Here is a 22,248-nt window from a genome sequence, read left to right as displayed (position 1 = left end):
CAGTCACTGTGTACATACATTACTGATCCTGAGTTACCTCCTGTATTATACTCCAGAGCTGCACTCACTATTCTGCTGGTGCAGTCACTGTGTACATACATTACATTACTGATCCTGAGTTACCTCCTGTATTATACTCCAGAGCTGCACTCACTCTTCTGCTGGTGCAGACACTGTACAGTCTCCTGATGCCGCACATACTGGCTGATCCCTAGATCATGCATTAGTGAGGTTCTGCCTCCGCACTATATTCCTTTTATTCTCTGGAAAAAAGTGTTTTCATAAGAGCCATAATCTAATGTAAATAAAATTAAGTACAAAGATTATGAAATTGAGTATTCACAAATATTACACACTATCGCACTTACTAACCTCTAGAGGATCGCTCTGGGGTCTCAGTAGCAGAGAGAGATGCTCACAGGTAGAAGATCCCTCCCAGCCGGGGGACGTACCACAGCAAGAAAGCAACATCAGCCCCCCCAAACCAGCAATAAGGGGGCGCAGAAACACAGAACATTCACACCACAAACACTGAACTGAAAAACTAAACGGTGATTTCAGGAATAAATCACGGACGCTAATGATAAAAGAAAGTTGGGTCAATAGTAGCAGCCTGCACTCCGCACCCAGCCTGCACTCCGCACCCAGCCTGCACTCCGCACCCAGCCTGCACTCCGCACCCAGCCTGCACTCCGCACCCAGCCTGCACTCCGCACCCAGCCTGCACTCCGCACCCCCCCCGATCTGCTGCATAAGTAACAACCTGAGACTGGAGCGACAAACGACAAAACAAAAGGACTGCCATAAAGAAAAAGCAAAGTAGCTCCATAAACAACATGTCCCGTGTGTGGTGTGGTATATAGAGGATGTGTCCTGTGTGTTGGTGTAGTATATAGAGGATGTGTCCTGAGTGTGGTGTAGTATATAGAGGATGTGTCCCGTGTGTGGTGTAGTATATAGAGGATGTGTCCTGTGTGTGGTGTAGTATATAGAGGAGGTGTCCTGTGTGTGGTGTAGTATATAGAGGATGTGTCCTGTGTGTGGTGTAGTATATAGAGGATGTATCCTGTGTGTGGTGTAGTATATAGAGGATGTGTCCTGTGTGGTGTAGTTAGATGTGTCCTGTGTGTGGTGTAGTATATAGAGGATGTGTCCTGTGTGTGGTGCAGTATATAGAGGATGTGTCCTGTGTGTGGTGCAGTATATAGAGGATGTGTCCTGTGTGTGGTGCTAGTATATAGAGGATGTGTCCTGTGTGTGGTGTAGTATATAGAGGATGTGTCCTGTGTGTGGTGCTAGTATATAGAGGATGTGTCCTGTGTGTGGTGCAGTATATAGAGGATGTGTCCTGTGTGTGGTGCAGTATATAGAGGATGTGTCCTGTGTGTGGTGCAGTATATAGAGGATGTGTCCTGTGTGTGGTGCAGTATATAGAGAGGATGTGTCCTGTGTGTGGTGCAGTATATAGGAGGATGTGTCCTGTGTGTGGTGCAGTATATAGAGGATGTGTCCTGTGTGTGGTGCAGTATATAGAGGGATGTGTCCTGTGTGTGGTGTAGTATATAGAGGATGTGTCCTGTGTGTGGTGTAGTATATAGAGGATGTGTTCCTGTGTGTGGTGTAGTATATAGAGGATGTGGTCCTGTGTGTGGTGCAGTAGTATATAGAGGATGTGTCCTGTGTGTGGTGTAGTATATAGAGGATGTGTCCTGTGTGTGGTGCAGTATATAGAGGATGTGTCCTGTGTGTGGTGTAGTATATAGAGGATGTGTCCTGTGTGTGGTGCAGTATATAGAGGATGTGTCCTGTGTGTGGTGTAGTATATAGAGGATGTGTCCTGTGTGTGGTGTAGTATATAGAGGATGTGTCCTGTGTGTGGTGCAGTATATAGAGGATGGTGTCCTGTGTGTGGTGTAGTATATAGAGGATGTGTCCTGTGTGTGGTGCAGTATATAGAGGATGTGTCCTGTGTGTGGTGTAGTATATAGGGGATGTGTCCTGTGTTGTGGTGCAGTATATAGAGGATGTGTCCTGTGTGTGGTGCAGTATATAGAGGATGTGTCCTGTGTGTGGTGTAGTATATAGAGGATGTGTCCTGTGTGTGGTGCTAGTATATAGAGGATGTGTCCTGTGTGTGGTGTAGTATATAGAGGATGTGTTCCTGTGTGTGGTGCAGTATATAGAGGATGTGTCCTGTGTGTGGTGTAGTATATAGAGGATGGTGTCCTGTGTGTGGTGCAGTATATAGAGGATGTGTCCTGTGTGTGGTGTAGTATATAGAGGATGTTGTCCTGTGTGTGGTGCAGTATATAGAGGATGTGTCCTGTGTGGTGTAGTATATAGAGGATGTGTCCTGTGTGTGGTGCAGTATATAGAGGATGTGTCCTGTGTGTGGTGCAGTATATAGAGGATGTGTCCTGTGTGTGGTGCAGTATATAGAGGATGTGTCCTGTGTGTGGTGCAGTATATAGAGGATGTGTCCTGTGTGTGGTGCAGTATATAGAGGATGTGTCCTGTGTGGTGTAGTATATAGAGGATGTGTCCTGTGTGTGGTGTAGTATATAGTGGCAGTGATAGTAGAAGGATGTGTCTGTGTGTGGTGTAGTAATAGAGGATGTGTCCTGTAGTGTGCTGTGTGCAGTATATAGAGGATGTGTCCTGTGTGTGGTGTAGATATAGAGGATGTGTCCTGTGTGTGGTGAGTAGTATATAGAGGATGTGTCCTGTGTGTGGTGCAGTATATAGAGGATGTGGTCCTGTGTGTGGTGTAGTATATAGAGGATGTGTCTGTGTGTGGTGCAGTATATAGGATGTGTCCTGTGTGTGGTGCAGTATATAGAGGATGTGTCCTGTGTGGTGTAGTATATAGAGGATGTGTCCTGTGTGTGGGTGCTAGTATATAGAGGATGTGTCCTGTGTGTGGTGCTGTATATAGAGGATGTGTCCTGTGTGTGGTGCAGTATAGAGGATGTGTCCTGTGTGTGGTGTAGTATATAGAGGATGTGTCCTGTGTGTGGTGCAGTATATAGAGGATGTGTCCTGTGTGTGGTGCAGTATATAGAGGATGTGTCCTGTGTGTGGTGCAGTATTAGAGGAGTGCCTGTGTGTGGTGCAGTATATAGAGGATGTGTCCTGTGTGTGGTGTAGTATATAGAGGATGTGTCCTGTGTGTGGTGCAGTATATAGAGGATGCTGTCCTGTGTGGTGCAGTATATAGAGGAGTGTCCTGTGTGTGGCTGTAGTATTATAGAGGATGTGTCCTGTGTGTGGTGCAGTATATAGAGGATGTGTCCTGTGTGTGGTGTAGTATATAGGAGAGGTGTGTCCTGTGTGTGGTGCAGTATATAGAGGATGTGTCCTGTGTGTGGTGTAGTATATAAGGGGATGTGTCCTGTGTGTGGTGCAGTATATAGAGGATGTGTCCTGTGTGTGGTGCAGTATATAGAGGATGTGTCCTGTGTGTGGTGTCAGTATATAGAGGATGTGTCCTGTGTGTGGTGTAGTATATAGAGGATGTGTCCTGTGTGTGGTGTAGTATATAGAGGATGTGTCCTGTGATGTGGTGCAGTATATAGAGGATGTGTCCTGTGTTGTGTGTAGTATATAGAGGAGGTGTCCTGTGTGTGGTGCAGTATATAGAGGATGTGTCCTGTGTGTGGTGTAGTATATAGAGCGAGTGTCCTGTGTGTGGTGCAGTATATAGAGGATGTGTCCTGTGTGGTGTAGTATATAGAGGATGTGTCCTGTGTGTGGTGCAGTATATAGAGGATGTGTCCTGTGTGTGGTGCAGCAGTATATAGAGGATGTGTCCTTGTGTGTGGTGCAGTATATAGAGGATGTGTCCTGTGTGAGGTGCAGTATAAGAGGATGTGTCCTGTGTGTGGTGCAGTATATAGAGGATGTTCCTGTGTGGTGCAGTATATAGAGGATGTGTCCTGTGTGTGGTGTAGTATATAGAGGATGTGTCCGTGTGTGGTGCAGTATATAGAGGATGTGTCCTGTGTGTGGTGTAGTATATAGAGGATGTGTCCTGTGTGTGGTGCAGTATATAGAGGATGTGTCCTGTGTGTGGTGTAGTATATAGGAGGATGTGTCCTGAGTGTGGTGCAGTATATAGAGGATGTGTCCTGTGTGTGGTGCAGTATATAGAGGATGTGGTCTCCTGTGTGTGGTGTAGTATAAGAGGATGTGTCCTGTGTGTGGTGCAGTATATAGAGGATGTGTCCTGTGTGTGGTGTAGTATATAGAGGATGTGTCCTGTGTGTGGTGCAGTATAGAGGAGTGTCCTGTGTGTGGTGTAGTATATCGAGGAGGTGTTGTGTGTGGTGCAGTATATAGAGATGTGTCCTGTGTGTGGTGTAGTATATAGAGGATGTGTCCTGTGTGTGGTGCAGTATATAGAGGATGTGTCCTGTGTGGTGCAGTATAGAGGATGTGTCCTGTGTGTGGTGCAGTATATAGAGGATGTGTCAGTGTGTGGTGCAGTATATAGAGGATGTGTCCTGTGTGTGTGGGCAGTATATAGAGGATGTGTCCTGTGTGTGTGCAGTATATAGAGGATGTGTCCTGTGTGTGGTGCAGTATATAGAGGATGTGTCCTGTGTGGTGTAGTATATAGAGGATGTGTTGTGTGTGGTGTAGTATATAGAGGATGTGTCCTGTGTGTGGTGTAGTATATAGAGAATGTGTCCTGTGTGTGGTGCAGTATATAGAGAATGTGTCCTGTGTGTGCAGTATATAGAGAATGTGTCCTGTGTGTGGTGCAGTATATAGAGGATGTGTCCTGTGTGTGGTGTAGTATATAGAGGATGTGCCCTGTGTGTGGTGTAGTATACTAGAGGATGTGTCCTGTGTGTGGTGCAGTATATAGAGGATGTGTCCTGTGTGGTGTAGTATATAGAGAGGTGTCCTGTGTGTGGTGCTAGTATATAGAGGATGTGTCCTGTGTGTGGTGTAGTATCTAGAGGATGTGTCCTGTGTGTGGTGCAGTATATAGAGGATGTGTCCTGTGTGTGGTGTAGTATATAGAGGATGTGCCCTGTGTGTGGTGTAGTATATAGAGGATGTGTCTGTGTGTGGTGCAGTATATAGAGGATGTGTCCTGTGTGTGGTGTAGTAGATAGAGAGGGATGTCCTGTGTGTGGTGCAGTATATAGAGGATGTGTCCTGTGTGTGGTGTAGTATATAGAGGAGTGTCCTGTGTGTGGTGCAGTATATGGGGGGGGGGGGGTCACTCCGCACCGTTCCAAGTAGGAAGCTGACACCGTGCTGTCCCTTGGGGGGGGTTGTTTGACCCCGCGCCGTCTGCTGTTCAGCGAAGGGAGGTGACCCCCGCGCCGTCTCGCCTTTCCGGGGGGGAGGTGACCCCGCGCCGTCCGCCTGTTCCGGGGGGGAGGTGACCCCGCGCCGTCCGCCTTTCCGGGGGGGAGGTGACCCCGCGCCGTCCGCCTTCTGGGGGGGGAGGTGACCCCGCGCCGTCCGCCTTTCTGGGGGGGGAGGTGACCCCGCGCCGTCCGCCCTTTCTGGGGGGGGAGGTGACCCCGCGCCGTCCGCCTTTCTGGGGGGGGAGGTGACCCCCGCGCCCGTCCGCCTTTCTGGGGGGGAGGTGACCCCGCGCCGTCCGCCTTTCTGGGGGGGAGGTGACCCCGCGCCGTCCGCCTTCTTCTGGGGGGGGAGGTGGACCCCGCGCCGTCCGCCTTTCTGGGGGGGGAGGTGACCCCGCGCCGTCCGCCTTTCTGGGGGGGGAGGTGACCCCGCGCCGTCCGCCTTTCTGGGGGGGGGAGGTGACCCCCGCGCCGTCCGCCTTTCTGGGGGGGGGAGGTGACCCCGCGCCGTCCGCCTTTCTGGGGGGGGAGGTGACCCCGCGCCGTCCGCCTTTCTGGGGGGGGGAGGTGACCCCCGCGCCGTCCGCCTTTCTGGGGGGGGAGGTGACCCGCGCCGTCCGCCTTTCTGGGGGGGGAGGTGACCCACGCGCCGTCCGCCTTTCTGGGGGGGGGAGGTGACCACACGCCGTCCGCCTTTCTGGGGGGGGAGGTGACCACCGCGCCGTCCGCCTTTCTGGGGGGGGAGGTGACCCCGCGCCGTCCGCCTTTCTGGCGGGGGGAGGTGACCCCGCGCCGTCCGCCTTTCTGGGGGGGGAGGTGACCCCGCGCCGTCCGCCTTTCTGGGGGGGGAGGTGACCCCGCGCCGTCCGCCTTTCTGGGGGGGGGAGGTGACCCCGCGCCGTCCGCCTTTCTGGGGGGGGGAGGTGACCCCGCGCCGTCCGCCTTTCTGGGGGGGGGAGGTGACCCCGCGCCGTCCGCCTTTCTGGGGGGGGAGGTGACCCCGCGCCGTCCGCCTTTCTGGGGGGGGAGGTGACCCCGCGCCGTCCGCCTTTCTGGGGGGGGAGGTGACCCCGCGCCGTCCGCCTTTCTGGGGGGGGAGGTGACCCCGCGCCGTTCGCCTTTCTGGGGGGGAGGTGACCCCGCGCCGTCCGCCTTTCCGGGGGGAGGTGACCCCGCGCCGTCCGCCTTTCCGGGGGGGGAGGTGACCCCGCGCCGTCCGCCTTTCTGGGGGGGGGAGGTGACCCGGCGTTGCCCGCTGTCAGCCCTGTGCCCCCCCGGACCACCCCTCCCCCGCGCACGGCTCCGCGGGCTCACCTTTGAAGAACTTGAGGGCCAGCCCGTACAGCTCCTCCAGGCTGAAGCCCCAGCGCTGCTCCATGCTCAGGGCCTCCGTGTCATCCTGAGGCGGCGGCTCCCGGCTCTGCTCCTCCTCCCGCTCCCCGCCCGCGGCCTCCTCAGGATCCGGGCTCAGGGTCAGGCCGTCAATGGAGACTTCCAGCCGCTCTGTGCTGCTCACCACCGCCATCCTCCCCCCGCTCACAGCGCCGGCCACGTCCCGACTTCCGGCTCCACTCTCCCAGTGACGCGGGGGGCGCGCACGTCACCTCCGCCGAACAGGACGCATGCGCCAAAATCAGCGTTGTGACCGCGCAGGCCTGTCACTACGGAGCGAGGTCAGCGCTCCCTCTGCAGGTCACATGGAGAATGACACCAGCCGCAGCATCAGAGAGAACAGATGATTTACAGTATATGCAACACATTTATGATTTTGTTAATGTTTTTTCTTTTATTATTATAGTATGAAAAGTAATGTAATGTATGTACATAGACTCCACCAGCAGAATAGTGAGTGCAGCTCTGAGGTATAATACAGCAGGTAACTCAGGATCAGTAATGTAATGTATGTACACAGTGACTGCACCAGCAGAATAGTGACTGCAGCTCTGGAGTATAATACAGGAGGTAACTCAGGATCAGTAATGTAATGTATGTACACAGTGACTGCACCAGCAGAATAGTGAGTGCAGCTCTGGAGTATAATACAGGAGGTAACTCAGGATCAGTAATGTAATGTATGTACACAGTGACTGCACCAGCAGAATAGTGAGTGCAGCTCTGGAGTATAATACAGGAGGTAACTCAGGATCTGTAATGTAATGTATGTACACAGTGACTGCACCAGCAGAATAGTGAGTGCAGCTCTGGAGTATAATACAGGAGGTAACTCAGGATCAGTAATGTAATGTATGTACACAGTGACTGCACCAGCAGAATAGTGAGTGCAGCTCTGGAGTATAATACAGGAGGTAACTCAGGATCAGTAATGTAATGTATGTACACAGTGACTGCACCAACAGAATAGTGAGTGCAGCTCTGGAGTATAATACAGGAGGTAACTCAGGATCAGTAATGTAATGTATGTACACAGTGACTGCACCAGCAGAATAGTGAGTGCAGCTCTGGAGTATAATACAGGAGGTAACTCAGGATCAGTAATGTAATGTATGTACACAGTGACTGCACCAGCAGAATAGTGAGTGCAGCTCTGGAGTATAATACAGGATGTAACTCAGGATCAGTAATGTATGTACACAGTGACTGCACCAGCAGAATAGTGAGTGCAGCTCTGGAGTATAATACAGGAGGTAACTCAGGAACAGTAATGTAATGTATGTACACAGTGATTGCACCAGCAGAATAGTGAGTACAGCTCTGGTGTATAATACAGGAGGTAACTCAGGATCAGTAATGTAATGTATGTACACAGTGACTGCACCAGCAGAATAGTGAGTGCAGCTCTAGAGCATAATACAGGAGGTAACTCAGGATCAGTAATATAATGTATGTACACAGTGACTGCACCAGCAGAATAGTGAGTGCAGCTCTGGAGTATAATACAGGAGGTAACTCAGGATCAGTAAAGTAATGTATGTACACAGTGACTGCACCAGCAGAATAGTGAGTGCAGCTCTGGAGTATAATACAGGATGTAACTCAGGATCAGTAATGTAATGTATGTACACAGTGACTGCACCAGCAGAATAGTGAGTGCAGCTCTGGAGTATAATACAGTATGTAACTCAGGATCAGTAATGTAATGTATGTACACAGTGACTGCACCAGCAGAATAGTGAGTGCAGCTCTGGAGAATAATACAGGAGGTAACTCAGGAACAGTAATGTAATGTATGTACATAGTGACTGCACCAGCAGAATAGTGAGTGCAGCTCTGGAGAATAATACAGGAGGTAACTCAGGAACAGTAATGTAATGTATGTACACAGTGACTGCACCAGCAGAATAGTGAGTGCAGCTCTGAGGTATAATACAGCAGGTAACTCAGGATCAGTAATGTAATGTATGTACACAGTGACTGCACCAGCAGAATAGTGAGTGCAGCTCTGAGGTATAATACAGCAGGTAACTCAGGATCAGTAATGTAATGTATGTACACAGTGACTGCACCAGCAGAATAGTGAGTGCAGCTCTGGAGTATAATACAGGAGGTAACTCAGGATCAGTAATGTAATGTATGTACATAGTGACTCCACCAGCAGAACAGTGAGTGCAGCTCTGGAGTATAGTACAGGCTCTAACTCAGGATCAGTTCAGGATCAGTAGTGTAATGTACAGGATATCACAAAAGTGAGTACACCCCTCACATTTCTGTAAATATTTTATTAGATCTTTTCATGGTCCTCTAAATAACTCAGCATACAGTCATTAATGTCCAAACCGCTGGAACCAAAAGTGAGTACACCCCTAAGTGAAAATGGTCAAATTTTGCCCTTGGTGTGAATATTTTGTGTGGCCGCCATTAGTTTCCAGCTTGGCCTTCACTCTCTGTTAACTCTGGAGGACACTAAGAGCTTCACAGGAGCCGCTGGATCCTCTTCATCCTCCATGAGAAAATCCTGGAGCTGGTGGATGTTACAGACCTTGCTCTTCTCCACCTTTCGTTTGAGGGGGCCCCCACAGATTCTCCATAGGGTTTAGGTCTGGAGACGCTCGGCCGGTTCAGCACCTTTACCCTCAGTTTCTGTAGCGAGGCAGTGGTGGTCTTGGAGGTGTTTGGGGTCGTTATTATGATGGAATTTGAAGGGAGGGGATCCTGCTCTGGTCCAGTATGTCACAGGACATGTTAGCATTCATGACTCCCTCAGTGAGCTGTGGCTCCCCACAGCTGGCAGCACTCATGCAGTGCCAAACCATGACCCTCCTCCACCATGCCTGACTGTAGGCAGGACACATTTGTCTATGCAGAGATTGATATATCATTGGTGCAGCATGTGTGACCAAGCAGGTAGAATTGTGCATAATAATGAGCTCTTGGACTGCAAGGGGCCCATGTATTGTTCTGGCAGAGGGGTGTCCTTGTATTCCTCATCTGGTTACTGCCACAAACGCTTGACACAATGTGAACAAATAAAGTTTCTCTTGGTCTCATCAGACCCCAGGATGGTTCCAGTAACCTATGTCCTTACTCTGCTTGTCATCAGTAAACTGTGGCTTTCTTGTACATAATATATAGAAGAGGCTTCCTTCTGTGACGACAGCCATGCAGAGCAATGTGATGCAGCGTGCGAGGTGTGGTCTCAGCGCAGCTGTGCACTCAGTGCAGGAGGTGGAAATCCAACACCCTCCATAGGTTCAGGAGAAGTGAGATCACTGATAGACCGGAAATAAAAAATATAAATTCATAAAGAATAAAAAATGTTATTAAACATAAAATAATTCTACCAAAATCATCTGAAACTGGAAGAAAAAAAACGAACATTTTATTTTTACAATTGTTACAGATTTATTAGAAAAAATTCTGCAACTAAAAATATGAGTTTTCCTTTACATAAATGTTGTTACCATTTGTCTCGTGTCTTCTCTCGGTCAATATCGTTCTTCTATTAAAGTAAAGTAAGTAAAGTAAATTCGGCTGCTTGTGTTTTTTCATTTCAATTTTTTAGTGCATTTTTTTTTAATCTTGTTTGTATTTTTGCTGTTGCATTTTGTTTTTTATCTCTTTTCCTTTTGTCATGTTCTAAATATCACGTCTTTTTTTTTTTTTTTTTATTATTCCTGGCATTTGACATTCACAAAACATAATTAATAGAGTCTTGTGCAGAATATATTTGTATTTTGCGCTTTTATCCACTGGAAAATCAGTAAAAACACGTGTGTTTTTTTTTTATTTGCAGATTTTCTGCATTTTATGCAATTCTATGGGGGAAAATCTGCAGATAAAACTCAGTGTATATACACGAGATCTCCCATCAATAGCTATACACAGTATTTCAATTAATACCACAAACTTCACACAAGAGTATATTATATCGATGAAAAAAAAATATTTTTATTAAATGATTAAAAGACACATATTTTGTTCAAAAAGTATATAGTGAAATATTCACAAACATATACAATTGCGGGGAGGTCGTCACCGCTACATTACATTAACTACATGTGCTAATGCTTAATGCGGATATTTATATTATATATCATTATATATATATCTATATAATATTATTGATAATTATCATCAATAATTTAATTATATATATATATATATATATATATATATATATACAGTACAGACCAAAAGTTTGGACACACCTTTTCATCTCTAGAACAACTGTTAAGAGGAGACTTTGTGCAGCAGCCTTCATGGTAAAATAGCTGCTAGGAAACCACTGCTAAGGACAGGCAACAAGCAGAAGAGACTTGTTTGGGCTAAAGAACACAAGGAATGGACATTAGACCAGTGGAAATCTGTGCTTTGGTCTGATGAGTCCAAATTTGAGATCTTTGGATCGAACCACCGTGTCTTTGTAGAAAAGGTGAACGGATGGACTCTACATGGCTGGTTCCCACTGTGAAGCATGGAGGAGGAGATGTGATGGTGTAGGGGGGCTTTGCTGGGGACACTGTTGGGGATTTATTAAAAATTGAAGGCATACAGAACCAGCATGGCTACCACAGCATCTTGCAGTGGTGTGCTATTCCATCCGGTTTGCGTTTAGTTGGACCATCATTTATTTTTCAACAGGACAATGACCCCAAACACACCTCCAGGCTGTGTAAGGGCTATCTGACTAAGAAGGAGAGTGATGGGGTGCTACGCCAGATGACCTGGCCTCCACAGTCACCAGACCTGAACCCAATCGAGATGGTTTGGGGTGAGCTGGACCGCAGAGTGAGGGCAAAAGGGCCAACAAGTGCTAAGCATCTCTGGGAACTCCTTCACGACTGTTGGAAAACCATTTCCGGTGACCACCTCTTGAAGCTCATCAAGAGAATGTCAAGAGTGTGCAAAGCAGTAATCAAAGCAAAAGGTGGCTACTGTGAAGAACCTAGAATATAAGACATATTTTCAGTTGTTTCACACTTTAAGTATTTCATTCCACATGTGTTATTTCATAGTTTTGAGGCCTTCAATGTGAATGTACAATTTTCAGAGTCCTGAAAATAAAGAAAACTCTTTGAATGAGAAGGTGTGTCCAAACTTTTGGTCTGTACTGTATATATATATATATATATATATATATATATATAGTCTCTTTATAGCTTAAATATATTGCAGATATTTCATAGGTATCATCCCTTTAACCATACTGAAAGTTGTCGGGAATTTAGGCTATAACTGTTAAATGTCAAAAGGATAGATTAAGTGCAAAAAAAAAAAAAAATCTTTATATTGAGGTAGCTATCCCTTTAAAAGGGAAATTAGTACAATCTTACACAAACTATTTAATGATTTATAATGAATAAATTCTTTGCAAAGAGCAAAAAGTATTTGGGTCACTTTCCCTTTAAAAGTGCAATCTGCACATAAAATTATTCGCTGTAATAAGTGGATAAGTTCTGTGGAAAAGGGTAAGTGGCATATTGTGGCACATTGAGGTCACTATCTCTTTAAGAAGGCTGTTCATGTAATTTCAAATGATAAAACCACTTAATCTATCGAATGATTAAATTGAATACAAAGAAACGTATTAGGATAGATTAAAAGCAAAGAGGTGTATTGGGGTAGCTATCCTTTAAAAGTGCCATAAGTGCAATCATACATGATGAATTACTCAATATACTTGATAAATAGATTAGAGACGAAGGGTATTAGTGCAAAAAGTATTTATATCACCATCCCTTTAAAAGTGCTATCTGTGCACCATCACATACTATGGGATATAATGGTCGCTATCCCTTTAAGAATGCTGTTCATATAACACAAGATTAAAACGCCTGAGCAATCCAATAGTTAAGGTTCAGTGCAAAAAAATAAGTATTAAGATCCCAATATACAGTAAGTGCTATATACACCACTTCATAAGCATTGGATTCAGTGATATATACAGTGTATATATATACAGTGTATATATATATATATATTATATATATACACATATACATATATATATGTATGTATACTGCTCAAAAAATAAAATGAATATTTAAACAACAGAATGGTATTTTAGTGTTCCCTTTATTTTTTTGAGCAGTATATATATATATATATATTTTTTTTTTGAGCAGTATATATATATATATCTATATATATATATATATATCTATATATTTTAATAATAATACAGTTAGGTCCAGAAATATTTGGACAGTGACACAAGTTTTGTTATTTTAGCTGTTTACAAAAACATGTTCAGAAATACAATTATATATATAATATGGGCTGAAAGTGCACACTCCCAGCTGCAATATGAGAGTTTTCACATCCAAATCGGAGAAAGGGTTTAGGAATCATAGCTCTGTAATGCATAGCCTCCTCTTTTTCAAGGGACCAAAAGTAATTGGACAAGGGACTCTAAGGGCTGCAATTAACTCTGAAGGCGTCTCCCTCGTTAACCTGTAATCAATGAAGTAGTTAAAAGGTCTGGGGTTGATTACAGGTGTGTGGTTTTGCATTTGGAAGCTGTTGCTGTGACCAGACAACATGCGGTCTAAGGAACTCTCAATTGAGGTGAAGCAGAACATCCTGAGGCTGAAAAAAAAGAAAAAATCCATCAGAGAGATAGCAGACATGCTTGGAGTAGCAAATTCAACAGTCGGGTACATTCTGAGAAAAAAGGAATTGACTGGTGAGCTTGGGAACTCAAAAAGGCCTGGGCGTCCACGGATGACAACAGTGGTGGATGATCGCCGCATACTTTCTTTGGTGAAGAAGAACCCGTTCACAACATCAACTGAAGTCCAGAACACTCTCAGTGAAGTAGGTGTATCTGTCTCTAAGTCAACAGTAAAGAGAAGACTCCATGAAAGTAAATACAAAGGGTTCACTTCTAGATGCAAACCATTCATCAATTCCAAAAATAGACAGGCCAGAGTTACATTTGCTGAAAAACACCTCATGAAGCCAGCTCAGTTCTGGAAAAGTATTCTATGGACAGATGAGACCAAGATCAACCTGTACCAGAATGATGGGAAGAAAAAAGTTTGGAGAAGAAAGGGAACGGCACATGATCCAAGGCACACCACATCCTCTGTAAAACATGGTGGAGGCAACGTGATGGCATGGGCATGCATGGCTTTCAATGGCACTGGGTCACTTGTGTTTATTGATGACATAACAGCAGACAAGAGTAGCCGGATGAATTCTGAAGTGTACCGGGATATACTTTCAGCCCAGATTCAGCCAAATGCCGCAAAGTTGATTGGACTGCGCTTCATAGTACAGATGGACAATGACCCCAAGCATACAGCCAAAGCTACCCAGGAGTTCATGAGTGCAAAAAAGTGGAACCTTCTGCAATGGCCAAGTCAATCACCAGATCTTAACCCAATTGAGCATGCATTTCACTTGCTCAAATCCAGACTTAAGACGAAAAGACCCACAAACAAGCAAGACCTGAAGGCTGCGGCTGTAAAGGCCTGGCAAAGCATTAAGAAGGAGGAAACCCAGCGTTTGGTGATGTCCATGGGTTCCAGACTTAAGGCCGTGATTGCCTCCAAAGGATTCGCAACAAAATATTGAAAATAAAAATATTTTGTTTGGGTTTGGTTTATTTGTCCAATTACTTTTGACCTCCTAAAATGTGGAGTGTTTGTAAAGAAATGTGACAATTCCTACAATTTCTATCAGATATTTTTGTTCAAATCTTCAAATTAAATGTTACAATCTGCACTTGAATTCTGTTGTAGAGGTTTCATTTCAAATCCAATGTGGTGGCATGCAGAGCCCAACTCGCGAAAATTGTGTCACTGTCCAAATATTTCTGGACCTAACTGTATGTATATGTATATATATAATAATAAAAAATAAATATATATATATATATATATATATATATATATATATATATATATATATAGTATTATTAAATTATTGATCCCATAAATACTCGCATAAAGCGTTAGCACATGTAATTAATGTGATGTAGCGGTGACGACCTCCCCGCAATTGTACTTGACTGTAAATATTTAACTAAATACTTTTTGAACAAAATATACCCCAAATGTCATAGCCGCTTGTTGTATACATTTTCTTACGTCTTCCCATGACTGGAGCGCAGGTACATGACCCCGTTAAAATTTGGAATAAAAATATTAGTAAACAAAAATGTTGAAAAGCTTCATACTGTAACTACAATGGGAAATAATGTTACCAACGCAGGATCCAAGAAAGACTTTATTGTACAAATTAAGTAAAAAGCTGGAGTTTCCCCAAAAGTTTATCTAAAAACAGATATTTTATTGGAAGTTGTAGAAATTGATTAACTAATTATTGTCATTTTTGCATATTTCATAAAATTTCCATTAACTAGTTATAAGCCGCAGTTTCTAAAAATTATTTTGGTGTTTAAAAAATAAAAATGTGAGGTCTCTTCCCCATGATCACATCAGCCATTAGCAGCCGGGGCTGGGGCTGTGATGTCACAATCTAATGGAACTCTGATGTCACCTTCCGCTCTATGACATCACAATGGGGTTACTCTATGTAAAGCCTGAGCGCAGGCCAGAGCTGTTTTTCGTGACTCCCTGTTGTTGGTTGCACACAGCTACAGGAATACGAAGGAGAAATAAATCAACGCTATTTCAGCGCGATTTCAAAGCGATTTTAACGCTATTAAACGCAATTTCAACGCGATCATGAGGATGCATAGGCGTCCACATTATGGCCAGCGGCTGCTGGTCAAGGCTCTCTCATCTTCCATGTCAACTGGTTCCAAATTTCTGACCCGACTCAAGAAGTCCTATCGCAAGAGGACAGCACTGAGGAATTCCTTCCTGGCCATGAAATCCGCCACCGTTCCAGCGATCAGGAGCTTCAGGTTGGTTACAAGAAAAAGACGTCAAGACGACGTCATCAGCCAAGACAGAGGTGATAAGAGCCCAACCTACATAGTAGGTGATACTGGATCCACTTCCAGCATTGCAAAAAGTGGAGCGAATCCTGCACATCCAGAATGTGCTGGAGATGCACACGAGGGGCTGCCAGAAGAAAGACCCCGGGACAGTCTGAAGAGAAAAGCATCAACCACCGAGGACATTCAGTCCAAGATGCTGCCACCGGCCAAAAGAGCCGCTACAGAAAAGGTTTCGGATCTATGTAGAGAAGGATCCCCGGACCTGAAGACACCACCAGTGGAGATCCCATCAATGGAGATCCCACCAATGGAGACCCCACCAGTGGAGACCCCATCAATGGAGAGTCCACCAATGGAGACCCCTCCAGTGGAGATGCCTAATTTCTGGAGTCATGGGGACAACCTGTCTCCAGAGCAATTATTCATCCTGAGGAGCACAGGCGAGGAGGGCATGCTGGATGATGACATCATTGGCATGGCCCAGGAGCTGCTGCAGCATCAGTTTGAGGGTTTTGATGGCCTGCAGTCCCCGGCGGTTCTTTTAGTGCCAGGGTACTGCGTACTGCAGAATGCCGTACAGATCCACTATGATGAGGAGAGGGTGCACTGGCTGACTACCTGCTTCAAAGATGGCCAAATCTTGGTGGCCGACAGCATCAAAACTAGAAAACTGTCGCCATCCATCCGTCAGCAGATTATCAACATGTACGGTGTTGTGGTCGACGAGCCCCTGAAACATCTGAGCTTTCTCAATGTGGACCAGCAGAAAAACTGCTATGACTGTGGGGTGTTTGCTACAGCGTTTGCCTACGAGTTTCTGGCAGATGGCGGTGACCCCACAGCTCGGTTCCAGCATCAGGAGATCAGAGCTCATCTACTATCCTGCCTGCAGAACGGCAGGATCACCGCATTTCCAAAGGAGGTTAGGAAGTGACTCCATGTCTATAAACGACATGTAGAGTCTATCAGAAGTGACTCCATGTCTATAAACGACATGTAGAGTCTATCAGAAGTGACTCCATGTCTATAAACGACATGTAGAGTCAATGACGGTCCAAAAGACCGCCCCGACCTTCAACCGACCACGACCCTGGGCCTACAGACCAGTCTGCACCGGTAAGTAACCATGGAATTTCCATTATGCCTCAATATAGTGAATGTAGAAATATGGTGGCTGGGGGGGGTGCTGTCATTATTGGGGGGTGTCTGATCGTCATTGTTTTTACTTTTTATTGGAAAAAGAGCACAAAGCGAGTAAATTTGCCATCTTGGAGGCCCAGAGATGGATCACAATGGACGCCCTCAGCAAACCCTAAATCACGTAAGTTCCTTCTTACAGGATTAATAATTTGTATTCTTATATCTTCTCGTTATATATAACTTTCCAGTAAAAGAGGATTTTTCCTTCATTATTTCCAGTCAGTTCCAGATTCCTCTGCTGGGAGCATATCAGGGACAACTAGAGGACAGGGGTCACATCAGGGGAGAGCTATATAACACCAGGATGGGGGCCATGTAATTCCAGGATGGGGGCCATATAATACCAGGATGGGGCCATGTAATACCAGGATGGGGCCATGTAATACCAGGATGGGGCCATGTGATTCCAGGATGGGTGGGCCACATAATACCAGGATGGGGGCCATGTAATAACAGGATGGGGAGCATATAACACCAGGATGGGGTCCATGTAATACTAGGATGGAGGGCCATCTAATACCATGGTGGGGTGTCATATAATACCAAGATGGGGGCCATATCATACCAGGATGGGGGCAAGTAATACCAGGATGGGGACAAGTAAAAAGCAGGATGGGGGCCATGTAATACCAGGATGAGGGGCCATATACTAGGAGGATGGGGCCCAATAATAATACGATGATGGTGGACAAAGATATAAGCATGGGATAGTAAAGCTGGTTGGTGAGGGAAAGAGGCTCTTTCCCTCCTCACTTAGTTTTCCATGCTCTGCTATACATCTTTCTCTCAGAACCCAGAATTCCAGCTTTCCCATGCTCTGATATCATGGAAAAGCTGGCTTCTGAGGTAGAGATGTATAGCAGAGCATGGGAAAGCTGGGTGCTGAGTGAAAGACGTATAACAGACCATGGAAAAGCTGGGTGATGAGGGAAAGATGTATAGCAGAGAATGGGAAAAGTGGGTGATGAGGGAAAGATGTATAGCAGAGCATGGGAAAGCTGGGTTGTGCAAAAACGATGTATAACACAGCATGGGAAAGTCAGGTGCTGAGGGAAAGATGAATAGCAGAACACAGGAAAGCTGGGGGCCCAGGTCCAAATTTTGCATCAGGGTCCTTCAAACCGTAATTACGCCACTGGGTCACATCCATGAAAATGTCGCGGGCGGAGGAGGGGACGCCGCGCTCTCCCACTGCTGCTCGGGTCCGGCTGCCGCGGCTGCTGCGGCCTGCTGCTGCTCGGTGGCTCGAGCGTTGGGCCAGATCCCGGGGACTCTAGCGGCGCTCCTCGCCCGTGAGTGAAAAGGGGGGTTGTTGGGTGTGGGGATGGTTTATTGTCCGTGATGCCACCCACGGTTGTGGTGATTTGTAGCACCACCGCTGCTCAATATGGGGATCCCGGGAGTGGTGATGCGGAGCAGCCAGGTGTTGTGTTGCCCCTCCGTGGGTAGGGGTTGGTGATCCCGGGGCTCAGTGATTGAGTGGAAGGTGCAGGGCTTGGTGGGCGCAGGGACGCGGGGGCAGCGCTGTGCCTTGTGGCACTGTGGTACTCACTCAGCCTGAGACGTTGACACAGTTCTTAGTAAAACACTCGGCTGGATGGACGGGTACCCACAGACGGCTGCGGTTGCTGTTTCTTCCCTGACCCAGTTTGGTGGTGTAAGTCCTCTCTTCCACTTCCGTGCACCCTTCTCCTGCACTCCGGCTTCCAGCTGGCTCCCCGACTCCGTACCGGGGGGCCACTGCCCAGCCCCGGCTACCTGCGGTTCCACCAGCTGTCTCCCCGGCTCCCTGTAGACGGCACCTAGCGTCTGCCGGACTCTCTCTACGAGGCCCTAGGCTTCAACCTAGGCCCCTGGCTCTGTCTGCCTCTCTGCAGACCTTCACTCTTCCTCTCCTAGGACTAGACTGGGCTTGTTCCCTGCCTCAGGCCAGCTCACTCCTGGGTGGGCGTCTCCATCTCCTCACTCCGCCCACCTGGTGTGTCAGTCTAAGCCCGAGGCAGAAAGCAGGTCACTTTGGGGATGTCTGCTGTGAACTGCTGGGGGTGGGGGTGTGTGCATGTTGTTACCTGTGTCCCCTGGCTTGTCCAGGGCGACACAAAAACACCTTAAACATCTCTGGTAGAATAAAATCTGCATTCTGATTGGTTGCTATGTGTAAGGACAGGTTTCCTGTTAGATATGTTGGAGCTTCTGTCTCATTGTATCCTCATTGTATACTGAGGTTCTGTCACTTTCTGTATAAATATATTTATGTGTTTTCTGTTTCACCAGAGTGTGTACTGGAGAAAGCGAGGCGCAGAGTCCGACCCTCTCCTGGTTTCAGCGGTGACTCCCGACCAGAGACAGGTCACATTGAGCGACCACAAAACCTCACATAAGGTAAGATCATCAGTGTGCAATGTGATTAATGACAGGAGCTGATAATAACAGCGGACATGACGCCACATTGTGCTGACACAGAAGGATAAAGATTCTCCTGGAAGACAAGAGAAGTGAACATTAGTAATCTGCCTGCAGCCACCACTAGGGGGAGCTCCCATTCACCACAATGCACAGGCTCCACTGCTCCCCCTAGTGGCACCCAGATTTATGACCAGTGACAGAAAGCAGAGAATTTGGAGCTTTGTGTCAGAAAAACTGAGCTCCAGCTCCGAAAAATATAGTATGAGATTAATCAATGCATTATTCTACCGTGTTTTCTGTTGTTTTTTACACAGGGGTGTGAACAAGAACAACCCCCAGGACATGGCTATAATAAATATCGGTGTGTCACCATGGACCCAAATATATTCCAGGTAAGAAGAATATAATAACTGGTAGTGAATGGGAGTAGGAGGAGTAGCCAACACTAGAGAGGAAAGAGAGCGGATTCAAAAGGATCTAGACACTTGAACAATGGGCCGAGGAGAACAGAATGGGGTTTACCAAAGACAAGTGCAAAGTCCTACATCTGGGTAATAGAAATGTAAAAAGCACATATAGTATAGGAGGAATAAAACTGGATGATAGCACCGGGGAAAAGGACTGGGGCAGAAAAGTAGATCCCAGATGCAACATGAATCTGGGATCTACAGTCCTTCATTATTTCCAATCAGTCCGAGATTCCTTTGCTGAGAACATATCAGGGACAATCAGAGGACTCGGGTCACATCCATGAAAAGATAGTAGACCTCATTTATCAAAACTGTCCATAGCAACCAATCAGAGCTCAGCTTGCATACCTTAAACATCTCTGGTAGAATGAAAGCTGCATGCTCATTGGTTGCTATGTGTAAGCACAGGTTTCCTGTCAGATATGTTGGAGCGTCTGTCTCATTGTATTATCTTTGTATACTGATGTCCTGTCACTTTTTGTATAAATATATTTGTGTTTTCTGTTTCACCAGAGTCTGTAATGGACAAAGTGAGACGCAGAGTCCGACCCTCTCCTGGTCTCAGCGGTGACTCCCGACCAGAGACAGGTCACATCGAGCGACCACAAAACCTTATATAAGGTAAGATCATCAGTGTGTAATGTGATTAATGACAGGAGCTGATAATAACAGCGGACATGACGCCACATTGTGCTGACACAGAAGAGTGAAGATTCTCCTGGAAGACGAGAGGAGAAGTGATCATTAGTAATCTGCCTGCAGCCTCCACTAGGGGGAGCTCCCATTCACCGCAATGCACAGGATCCACTGCTCCCCCTAGTGGTACCCAGATATATAACCAATGACAGAGAGCAGAGAATTCGGAGCTGTATAATAGAAAAACTGAGCACAAGCTCCGAAAAATATAGTATGAGATTGATCAATGCAGAATTATAAAGCGTATTCTGTTATTTTGTACACAGGGGCGTGAACCAGAAGAAGAACGACCCCCAAGACGCGGGACCCATGGACCCAAATATATTCCAGGTAAGAAGAATATAATAAGTGGTAGTGACCGGGGGTAAATCGTGTGCCCCTCTCTGATGTGTAATATTCGGCTGCTCCATGACCAGTTCTGTTTCCTCTTTCTACAGATCACTGCTCTAGAGCGGGGGGTCCGCTGTGCCCCCACAATGAAGACGGGGTATGGCTGGGGAAGACGACTATGACAAGTCAATGATGTGGCGGCCGCCATGTCAGGAGCAGATGACGCTCCTCAGTACGAGGCAGATTCCGGGCTCGGTCTCTGTTCTCTTTACTTTCCGCAGTCAGATGTAATCACAGAGTAAGTGACTCTTCTGCTGCGTCCACCGCCATCTACGGCACATGCTGCCATTATCCAGCACATGGGCGGCACGGCGGCTCAGTGGTTAGCACTGCAGTCTTACAGAGCTGGGGTCCTGGGTTCAAATCCCACCAAGGACAACATCTGCAAGGAGTTTGTATGTTCTCCCCGTGTCTGCGTGGGTTTCCTCCGGGGTCTCCGGTTTCCTCCCACACTGCAAAGACATTACTGATAGGATGTAAAGCGCTGCGGAATTAATGGCGCTATATGAGTGAATAAATATCACTGTTATTATATTACTGGCCGTGTGTACGAGTCTCCTTCATCCTGACTGTATATTTAGTATGGAAGGTGGTGACCCCAGGATATTTGGGGTGCAGTATAGTAATAGTGTTACTGTCTTATATATTTACCCTCCGCTTGTTCCCAGCTGTCATACACAGATCTGTATATACCGTAGATGCCACATAATATATTGTATATACTGATCACAGGTTTTGTGGTCGGCCATGATTTTCTTCCCTCAGACTTTGAGTTGATGGCTCCTGATAACAATAATCAGATTCATCCCATCAGACAAGCAGATTGATGTCACCCCCAGTTTCTGCTACAAATCCCCCCAAAATTAGTTTTTTATCTCAGGGAGACATGGAACAGAAACCACATGAGAGCTCCGCTTATCAATATCTTTCCAGTATTAGAAGATCTCAAGTGGAGGAGTACTGCATGACCTCCATATTACACAGTAACACACGGGCAGGGCTGGTCTTCATGGTGAACATTACCTGTCTGGTAGATCATCCATAGAAGTGTAACTGGTGGAGGCTCAAACTCCCGATCCCTATCACTGCTGAGAATAAGAGGCCAACAAAATTCTGGGATGTATCAAGACAAGCATTGAATGTAGATCCAGAGAGGTGATTATTCCCCTATACTCTGCCCTGGTCACACCCCACCTGGAATACTGGGTACAGTCCTGGGCCCCAATTCAAGAAAGACATCGATATATTGGAGCAAGTCCAGAGAAGAGCAACCAAGATGGTAGAAGGTCTGCAGACCATGTCCTGTGAAGACCGGCTACAAGAACTAATGAGGAGGCTGAGAGGAGACTTAATAGCGGTCTACAAATACCTGAAATGTCTCAGGACAGAGGGAGCCACCCTATTCTCATTAGCAAAAGGAAGTGCAAGAAGCAACGGGAGTAAACTAGAAAAG

The 22,248-nt window shown here is 46.4% G+C and overlaps 2 protein-coding genes and 1 long non-coding RNA gene across 3 annotated transcripts in view; 2 read left to right on the top strand and 1 right to left on the bottom strand.

The window, feature by feature from the left end:
• The window catches only part of ACBD3 (acyl-CoA binding domain containing 3), a 38,591-nt gene extending 31,684 nt beyond the window's left edge, over positions 1-6,907 (bottom strand). The window contains exon 1 of the mRNA XM_075339067.1: positions 6,639-6,907. Coding sequence (XP_075195182.1) covers positions 6,639-6,849 — 211 coding nt within the window. The 5' untranslated portion in view covers positions 6,850-6,907. The remainder of the gene's footprint in view (positions 1-6,638) is intronic.
• An 8,368-nt stretch (positions 6,908-15,275) lies between these two features.
• Positions 15,276-19,170, top strand: LOC142294893 (uncharacterized). The gene is made up of 3 exons (XM_075337953.1): positions 15,276-16,749; positions 16,876-16,954; positions 19,108-19,170. The coding sequence occupies exon 1, from the start codon at positions 15,416-15,418 to the stop codon at positions 16,565-16,567; it is 1,152 nt and encodes a 383-aa protein (XP_075194068.1). The 5' UTR covers positions 15,276-15,415; the 3' UTR covers positions 16,568-16,749; positions 16,876-16,954; positions 19,108-19,170.
• Positions 19,171-19,546: 376 nt separating this feature from the next.
• On the top strand, positions 19,547-21,240 carry LOC142294892 (uncharacterized). The gene is made up of 4 exons (XR_012751319.1): positions 19,547-19,631; positions 20,223-20,330; positions 20,672-20,735; positions 20,843-21,240. It is a non-coding gene; the product is annotated as an uncharacterized LOC142294892 (long non-coding RNA).
• The last annotated feature ends 1,008 nt before the right edge of the window (positions 21,241-22,248 follow it).

Source organism: Anomaloglossus baeobatrachus, chromosome 3, assembly GCF_048569485.1.
Source record: "Anomaloglossus baeobatrachus isolate aAnoBae1 chromosome 3, aAnoBae1.hap1, whole genome shotgun sequence".
Classification (NCBI taxonomy): Eukaryota; Metazoa; Chordata; class Amphibia; order Anura; family Aromobatidae; genus Anomaloglossus; species Anomaloglossus baeobatrachus.
The sequence above is the reverse complement of the archived record's forward strand: the minus strand, read 5'-3'. Positions and strand labels throughout refer to the sequence as shown.